Source organism: Montipora foliosa, chromosome 3 (genome assembly GCF_036669935.1).
Source record: "Montipora foliosa isolate CH-2021 chromosome 3, ASM3666993v2, whole genome shotgun sequence".
Lineage (NCBI taxonomy): Eukaryota > Metazoa > Cnidaria > Anthozoa > Scleractinia > Acroporidae > Montipora > Montipora foliosa.
The window spans coordinates 57,953,635-57,963,634 of record NC_090871.1 but is presented as its reverse complement, the minus strand read 5'-3'; the positions used below and the strand labels follow the sequence as shown (position 1 = coordinate 57,963,634).

The window sequence follows — 10,000 nt, the reverse complement described above, 5'->3', positions numbered from 1 at the left end:
GCAGAAATCCACTAGCCATGGGGGCAGTGTTCTATCTAGGGGCTTGGGTTGTCCACAGTGGAAGCCCATGAATATCCTAAGCACACACCTTACAGTTACATCAGGCATTTAAGAACTGTGTGAGCTCAATGTCTTTCAGGTGTCATGCCCAAATGACAAGAATCAACATCATGACGCATTTACGGAAGAAGAATTTACGCAAGCTGTTCTAAATAGGTTACTGTAACATTCTTTCCTGTACATTTAAGCCATATTTCTAACTCCTTACTTTGTTGTCTTCCTGTGCACTCTCTATTCTTTTGAAAACCTATCCCATAATACTTTTAAGGACCAAATTGCTGGACGGTTCTTCTAACTCAATTTGAAAAGCCACATTTCAAATCTAGTTTACCGAATATTGTACTCCCATTGAGTTGATACAGGACATCACCTACAGTGGGTATAGGGTGGCACTCTCTCACAATGGCCTGGTTAGCTCTCATGTCTACACAAAGCCTAACATCCCCAGAAGGCTTAGGGACTATTGCAACTGGGCTTACCAAGGGGGTTGACCCCTGTGACCCAGGTTCAACTCTGGCCTCGGGTCAACAGAGCTAGATATTAACTACAGTTTAAGCTAAAGCGGAAGCAGCCAATAACATTAAGATTGCCCATCTGTCCAAGTTTGATGCTTTTAGGTTGAACAGAGACCAAGTTACTGACTTTACAAAATAGTTTAAAAATCCATTTTAAGAGTTTACAGTATATGGTTTTGGGGAATGCAGCCTCAAAATTAAAGACTGATGTTTGCATCGATTTTTAACTATGTTTTACAGTTTGTACCTTGGTCTCTGACCTAAAAGCATTGGACAGATGGTCAATCTCAATGTTATCATTCATGTGATGGTATCAATTAATTGATTGGTTCAAATTTGAAACTCGCCCCAGTTCCTGCGCAATGCTGGAATGGCCTATAAGTAACAAGTGACCTGGACATGTATACACGTAGAGCATGACATTAAAAACCAGAAATACAAAGCTAGGACAAAGACAATGACTAAAACAATCAATTTTGTGTACAACAACAAAGAAGGAACGACCAAGATGAAAAAGAGGTTAGGGGTAGCACAGGCAACAAACATTAATTAATATAGCTATAACAGGGAAATTTGGTACAGAATGCTTGCTCATTGTAGACTAGCTACAGCCTGGGATATTCAATGACACAAAACCAAACCAAAAATCAATTGAAATCATTTGTTAGATTGATGTTCGATTGGTTCAGGAATCAAACATGATCGAACTGGAAGTTTTTCGGCAAGTTCAATCATAAGTTCCCTTACAGAACACAAAAGAACTAAATTGACACGATTACAGTGTAATTCAACTTGATTTTGTTTGGCAGAAAAATAAAATGGCATACAAAAATTAATAAGCTTTCAGTCTCAATAGAACTGGAAGGATTGCACTCTTTAAACCATGTTTTAGGGCAATTATGAAAGCTATTATTAATACGTTACAAATAACTAACATCTTTATTGTTTAGGTGATTCAAAACTGACAAATTCACAATACTGGGTAACATGAACAGGGCAGTAAACTATGTCATCTGTCTTTATAACACTTGGAATAACACCGACCAGTGATATTCTTAAGCTAGTCAGAGAAGAGTCAATTAAAACCTGGTTGCTAAAGTTTCGTTTACCACCGCTTCCAGAATGATTAGTTTCACACTGAAAGTTCGATTGTGTTTGATTGGAAAAATTCTTTGGTTAGTCCGATTATGTTCGATTACTGAACCCAATCGAACTCAACGGAGCGATTGGGTTCGATTGAGTTTCCCGGGCTACAGTGACCTTGATTTCATTTGCGTTAACTTGTTAATTTCAATTTACAGTGTCCCTGATTAGTGCTCTACAGCGCTAGAAGATTAGACACTTAAATAAAGTTCCTTTCCTTTCCTTTTTTTTCCCTTTGCAAACACATTTAAAAGACAATAATTATTACAAAAACACAGATTTGTCTTCTTTATTCATAGTATCATCAGCACAAAAATACAAGAAAAAGGTGACACAGCTGCACCCTAGCAAGGCCTCTTTCACAACAAAATAAAGAACACAGGGGAAATCAGAATTTACATGTAACCAGCACAGCTTATTGTTACAAGGATCAAGGAAGGTATTTAACTTTTAATTAAAATAAGGTGCTTTATAAAAGCTGCAAAAGCACTCCTGATTAAAAATTGTTCATGCATACATGTACAAATAATTATTTCAATCAAGCCTAAAATAATAAGAGGGATGTTGAGTGATCATGGTTAAAGGAAGCTTGGGTGATGTTGGTGACAGTGTTACCCTAGCACTCACACATGAAAATGTGGATGTGGTTTTACTGATGCTTATGTAACCTGCATACAAAATTTTGCATGTGCGTATGCTGACTAACTGTCACGCTCATATTGTTAGTGTTAACGGATCTGTGAGTAAACAGGGCCTAAAATTAGAACTTGTACTATTAATATTCCTCATGTGACTCATGTGTGTCATATGAATGAAGTACACTGTACTTAATTACACTCACAGCTGGAAACCTCATATCTAATTTCACCCTAAGCATAATCCACAGCGTTGTTTGTAGGCAAATTTCAGGCATTTTTAAGATGTTATAATTACACTTTTTACTTGTGGTTAAATTGTTATGCACTTACAAGTACCTGCAAATGATTAATAATCATAAAAGATTAAGTATATTGTCCCATAAACATTAAATCAAAAGAAAAACAAAAAACCAAGACTGGTCTTGAATTTATGATTTGCCACAAAAAAGGTGCTTAGACAACCTGGCACCACATGATATTGCCACAACTATTTCAAGGTCAACCAAAAAAAGGATCTTTGAGCCCCGAGACAATGACAGGGTAAAATGAAAATACTATTGTTTTCAATTGGTGACAAAAATTGGTGACAACCAGCATGCCTGATCAAACCATATTTTATAATAAGGGTAACCCTGTGTCAGCAGAGCCAGCTGGAAAAGCTCAATTCCTTCCACACCAAATTAAATGCAGCAAAATTTTGTCATTTTTAACAACAGCAACTCTAGACTCCACTGTCCTACTGGACTGTTTAGCCATTAGGCTTTACTTTAAAAGTAATTGAAAATACTTAGTTGAATACATGTGATGGCCAAGAAAGAACAATAACCAAGATTTTGTCAACCCTGAGTATGACCTCACACAAATGAAAAATATACTGAACAGGAAGATCTAAAATTTTCATGTAAGATTAGGGGTGAAAGGGGTAAGAAATGTTTTCATTTACAAAAGAGATTAATTAAAGTCTGCACAACCCTTTTTTCATAAGTAATGATAATGCCACTCATAAAAGAACAAAGACTAGCAGGAGTCGTCAAAGAAATGAAGCTGGCAGTTTTCCAAACAAGCTTTGTTGACAGCAGAATGAGAGCTGGGGGGCCAAGCCCGTTAAAATTCATGGAAAACAAGTTCAACCAGTTTTATAGGGTTATTATAGAAGTTGGCAATATTCAGCCATTCAACAGATGATCCTCTCTTGTAGTACTGGTGAAACGACAGCTGGAAAAAGTAGGTGCTGACACCCTCGACAGAACACCAGTTGCGTATGTATGACTTGAGGGTTGTGCAAAAAAATGTTTCTGAAATATAGAGAGCTACATTGTACAACTAAAATAACCAAGTATAACTTAACTTGCTTACTTCCTGTGAAAACTAATGGTCACTGGACTACAAATTCAAGTCCCTGTTACAAAAGCAAGAAATAGTTATTAAAATACCAACAGGATCTTAATTCCTTTTACACATCAAATCATAAAAAACTAGAGTATTTGAAATGTGTGTGTGTGAGTGTGTTTCCTACACTGACAGTACATGTACATGTACATGTTCATAGTGTGACAACACATTTACAAAAATGAAGTGGTGGCAACTCTAGCCATGAATGTATTGTATTTTCAGAGTATGCTGTTCCCTGAACACAGATAAATGCATTTAAATCATAATGTTTTTGACAAGACTTGTAGAATTTCTTTAAGGACAGATCTAGTTTGCTTTAGCTGTGACCATGAAGCAAATGCACAGCATTTCTCACTAACTTGCTACTTTATGAAATAATTATGACACACATGTATCCTACAAACACTCAGCATCCAGATTCTAATACTATGAAACTCCCAGTCACTAGGTTCACTATAACAATAATTGTTCTAAAAATTTTCATTTTTTTATCTCACTGAAAAGAACAGATACTCATCCTAGTGCAATATATGTGTAATGATGAAAACAAAAAATCTATTTTGTGAAAGCAATCTGGATTGTAATGAAAGACTCTTTGACCCTAGTCTGTATCACACCCGTCTCTTAAAATCCCAAAACAGATGCATCTTTCTAACATGTACAGATTCAATCCAAATTTACTCTATTGCAACTTATTAGCCTATTATACATGTAAAATGATTATATATTTAACCCTTGCTTAAGAATGAACCAAAAGTTTGAAATAAATGGAAAGCACTCTCTATTTAAGTCACTTCATCATCTCTTTCACGTTGAGCTAGTAAACTTTGTTTGTCTTTTAGGCACTTTCAGTTTCCTAAAAAAAATCCGTGCCTATTCAAATCAATGCTCAAGATTAAACCAATAAGCTTATGGGACAGCAGGAAATTAATCAATAAAGTGATTTCATTTTCATTTTCGATTTAAAGCTTTTTATTTCTGACCAAACATGCATACACAGCACTTTCAGTTACCAAGGAATTTTCTGAAAAAACATGACTTGATGTGCTCCAAAACCACAAAATCCTTTCAGTCATAAACATATTAATAGCTCTTATGAAATCAGTGACCCTTACACATTTAAATGTCAGTCAGCAAACCTGAATGGAAAACAAATGCCTCTTGGTTTCTAGAACTTCCTTAGCAATTCCACAAGAATAATTTTATCACCACAACAATTTGACCACGTCAAAAATAGTATTGATTTAACCCATGGCATCCTGTGAATTCAATTTTAAGACCTTCAAAAGAAGGATATCCTGATGATCGACATCTCTTGTGGGAGAGACATAACATTATTAAAATTTTAATCACGTAATATCTAACAAGGGTTTCAATGCTTGGCCATTGCCATTAACATAATATTCCTACACTGTCTGGAGACAGATTCACATGACTTCAGCGGAGACACTATTTTAGTAAAAATAAAATATTCTAAATTAACTTATTTTCAGTTGGGTGTAAGCTCAGTTGATTTTTGAACTGCACAAATGAGCATTTACATTCTGAACAAAGAGCTCCAAAATGCTCTTATGCCAATTTCACGTGGTCAGGACACAGAGTTCTTTGTTTGCAGAGTTCACAGCAGTCGAAGGAGGACTGTTTCTCAAGCAATCCCTTAAGTCAGATCCACAAAGCAGATCAGAGCTTGAAAAAAGAGTATTAAAATTTTACCCCCATTGCTTTAGTATTTATCCGGAAAAAACACAAAAAGACACCGAAGCCACTTTCAAATGTTGTGCTACTGCCAAGCTAAATTAATTCAGAAGTTAAATTTAATGTTAGCATGGAAGTAACATGATGCTTGAAAACATTTAGTGTGGCAGTTTGAATTAAGTTCCAAATGGCAATTCAATTCAATAGCTTGTCATCCAAGCACCAGCATGGCAGAGTTTCAAATGCTGTGTTACTGCCACACTGAAATCAATTCATAATTGTTATGAAAATTAATCTACATGTACTGCGCATGGTGTACGTGACCGCTGGATGGAAGATGTGTTTTGTTGTTTTCGTTACTTTGAATTTGTTGCAACTGAATTAAATTTGATGTTCGAAACCACTCCTGTGCTATTGCTGTGTCACTGCCAAGTCCAATTCATTTAAGTTCTACGCAGCAGAAGCGCACCGTTTGAAGCAGGCCTAATTTCATCAAAAAGAGACACCCAAAGAAATGAGTAATTGGTCAAAGGAAGAAAAGGTATTCTCGTTACTCTCAAGTGCATGGACCGCTGAATTTGAAGGGAAAGGTCATCCATACGACAGGGAAGAGCTGAAAGCCTAATGCAAAATTTAATGCTCTCTGTATGAGCTTTTATTATGTTCTTTAAAATGCAAAACAAGATCAAAACCATTTCATGATACAATGATCACTGGCAATCCCTGCTACGACAACATCAAGGTAAGTGAGTAGAATAACCTTGGAGTTTAAAAAGGTTTTGCATAAAGTCTGTAAATAGCAATGCCTGTTTTTACATAAAACAACCATTTTGTTAAGATGTTACAACAACAAATGGGCATGTCAGACAAGGGTATCCAATACAGGAAACAAAATATTTGTGTCAGGCCACCTCTAATGCAAGGAACTAAACCAGTAAATTCACTTTGTTGCAGTAAAATTACGGAAAAGATTATTACTGTACCCCAAAAACAAATCCAACAATTCCCACAATTCAAATTTGAAAATTACTCCACTCTGAAGACAATTTCAACTGAAGTTGTTGAAACATCTAACAGCAGACATTCTCAGGACTTCTCTCACGCCAACTATTTTACTTCATCACTTTTTTTATTCCACCAATAAACCAGCCCTGGTGGATATCTCAAGCTTGGAGAGTCTAATGCGGGAGTAAGTTATTTGGTTAAAACAAATCTGGAAGGTAATACCACTTAATGAAAATCCCAAACCTGGACATGTATTGTTGAGGACCATGTTAATAAATTTTGTTATCACAAATTGCCAAGGCTTAACACCCATAATGCATTGCTATGATGAGGCTGAGGCATCAACAGTCACGTGAATGTAATCTAGACCCTCAAATTTATCCGCTGAAAGGAGCTCTCTCTCTCGTTCTCTGTTTTTAAACCCCGGCAGTTTTGAGGTATGAAACTTCATGGTTTCTTAAAGACTTGTAACTCTGTGAAAAGACCAACTTTCTAAAAGAGGCAATTCGTACAGCAGTTTCACAATTTGATATTCGGACCCCAAAAGTTAACGGGACTTTCGAGAAACGAGCCTCTGGTTAGAAATTAGAAAACAGCACTAGCATCACAACAGATGTATCCTAAAAATATTTACCATTTAGCTTGTTAATCATGAAGGGAGTGGAACAATTTGCTATATAACTTTTTCACGACGGTACAGGTGATGATGGGCGCGTAGGTGGCTGATTAGGCCAATCTCCGCCCGGAACGATCTACAACAGTGTGGGAATGGAATACAGGTAGGGGCAGCTCACTGAGCAACAACAGCTCTTGATTTCCTTGCTGATTTGCTTCACACGAGGCCACGCCATTTGGTGCGGGTTAATAGAGAACTCCTTAAGAGCGTTATATCATGACACTGAGGAATTGTCCGCGCTTAAAATAATTCTTTATGTATTGATTAAGCCCAGAAACTTCTTTTGCAGTTAATGGGACGCAAAAGAAAGGTTCTTGACCGCTGTAGTTCAATAAAAGCCCACGAATCCTACCATGTGCTGGGGGATTAATATTGATTTTGCATGATGAAGATAACTAACATCTTAATTGTATAGAAAGTTGAAAGCCAATAAATTGCAATAAATACCGTCGAAGCGTACTCCTCAATGAGAACAGCTATTGACTTGCTTGCTCTTGTTTGCGAATACATCGACATCAGGGGCAAACAACTTAGCTCAGTACAGTCTAACCTGCGATCAGGCCCATTTTTAGCTTCGCTCATATGTTCTCTTATGTCGTCGCTCGCTAAAATTGGGCCTGACCATAAGTCTCTCAAGAATTCCGGACGGTCGGCCAAATTTTGGCCGACCAAACTCGTGATCTGATTGGCTGTTGAAATGCCGGAAGTGAAAATGCCATCGTGATTGCGCGGAGCTCTCGCGAAGTCCTCGAGACTAATCCGCCATAAGTGTACGAAAAAAATTGCTCCCTTTTGTTCTTACATTGCCGTGGACGGTGCAACTTGATTTTATTTGTATAAATGGAGATATGCCATCTGAAACAGCTCATAACTTGTCCAGAATCGGGTTTGAATCTCTGGAACGAGTGAAATTAGCGATTCCGTTGTCGAGCTCTGTGGCCATGGGGTTGAAAGTACTTTGGCACAAACCTTGCCTGATGTTTTGAAAGCTAAATAGCTGGTTCTCAGTTTCAAATGGCAATGAAAGCCGATGCATATTGGTTTCCTGGATGAGACAAGGGACATATATATCAACAGGAGGAGATGCTGATAAAATCGCAAGTTACACGAATGCATGTTTTGAATATCTGTGTATCAAACGGCGCGCTTTATTTATTTACTGTACATGACACGGTTTGTTTGCACACTTCATAATATTTCCAGTCGATTTAACTTTAAACTCGCACTCCAGAAACTAAAATGGCATGTTTCCAGAGAGATCAATTGTACAACAATAAAATAAACTTTGCGAGTCCATCTTACTGTCCGTACTCCATAAAAAAATTAACAGCCAAACTTATCATGATTTTACTGCGCGCAATTCTAGAAATACACTGCAACTGAAGATATTACCCGAAAAAATCACCAAAGAAACCTTCGTGGGCAAACACGTTAAAGGAATAATGTATTTCTCTTTTTTTTTCTTTAAAAATCTATTGCCAAACCGTCCAACGACAAAATGCTAGGTTATCTCAATTACAAATTAAGATGCATATTCAGTGAAGTTCGGAGGGAGAATTACACCGGCCTTTGCCGCAATATAGTCGTCGAAAACATTCCCCATGCTTTAAATGTGTTTTTCTCAAATTAAAGCCAACGGTATTAAACTTTCGAATTCGTTTACAATATTCCTCCCACGGTAATTAACTCTGGTCAAAACAAAATTGCGTGAATCTGCCGTCCACGCGTGTACTGTTGTAATGAAAGTAAATTTGATTGGCCGATGAAGGACATGTCAATCAATCAAAAAAAGTAGGCGGAAGGAATTTCGAAGAGGAATTTGGTCAGGCTCTATTTTTCGTTTCGACAACTCCGCAACACGCGAAACTAAAATAGAGCCTGATCGCAGGTTAAGTACAGTCCTTCTCAGCCACTTTTTTGCGAAGTCTCGCCTTATTTGGAGTGAGGGGGGTGGGAGGGGGGCGGTGATTTTTAGGAGATCCAAGTTTATTAAGTCTTCCAAAAAATTACTTACAATGGACACCGCCTGCAAATAGCGAGCTATAAATCAGTCTAGGCTTGCGGTGTTAAGGGATGGCGTGGTCCGCAATGTGCTGGCCAAGACTAAGAATGCAGAGTACAAGCGTTCCGTACAGAAATGCTGTCTCATTGTAGAGTCAGCATGAGCCTTCTTTTCGCCTCAGTTGGCGCCCCCGGAGGATTTGTTGTGAATGAAGCCAAGCGGAAGGTTCAACTGCCAGAAAGATTGCCCCGTTAAAATGTGAAAACGAATAAATCCTCTAAGCTGTTTTAAATACCGTCGTTTTCACCTAAGTGTGGACACGTCACGAGGAAAACATGCTCTAACTGGTTGCAAACATGACACGGTTTGTCTTCAATCCTTCGAAATTTGAGGGATGTTTATGCAAGTTTTCCTAGAATGGCAGCAAGACTGGATAACAAAGACCTTTTCTAAGAAATTAACCCTGATCTGATAAAGTATGCTTCAAATACGTTCAGTCAAACTATCCCACGCAAAAGTTTGCTTATGTTAACGGCTGCCAAACTCAAACTTCAAAGAACATGTTTTCCCGTCCTGTGTCCACGCTTAGATGAAAACGACGGTAGTTGATTGCAAGATTCCGACGATTATACAAGTTTATGTAACATAAACTACATAAAAAGTTGCTAGAGAATGCTTAGCCTCCCACGCAGACATTCCTAGGGCTTCGTCACGCGTTCCTCCCTCACGAAAGTCTGCTGAAACGGAAAATCTCTTCCATTCAACGGTCGTTTGCCCCTAAAATCGCATCTTTAGTCAATTTCTTGGAGATTATGTGGAAAATGTTCTCAATAAGATGTAAGTCTGGACTTCCTGGGGGTATTTTTAACAGCCC

The 10,000-nt window shown here is 37.7% G+C and overlaps 1 protein-coding gene across 10 annotated transcripts in view; it reads right to left on the bottom strand.

The window, feature by feature from the left end:
* The window catches only part of LOC137997781 (uncharacterized), a 155,978-nt gene that overhangs the window by 28,479 nt on the left and 117,499 nt on the right, over positions 1-10,000 (bottom strand). For 2 of the 10 annotated variants that reach the window (XM_068844019.1, XM_068844020.1), the window contains exon 1: positions 7,572-9,025. The exons of the other annotated variants lie outside the window; for them this stretch is intronic. In XM_068844019.1, coding sequence (XP_068700120.1) covers positions 7,572-7,706 — 135 coding nt within the window. In that variant the 5' untranslated portion in view covers positions 7,707-9,025. Of the gene's footprint in view, positions 1-7,571; positions 9,026-10,000 lie in introns of those variants that run through there. 10 annotated transcript variants of the gene reach the window in all.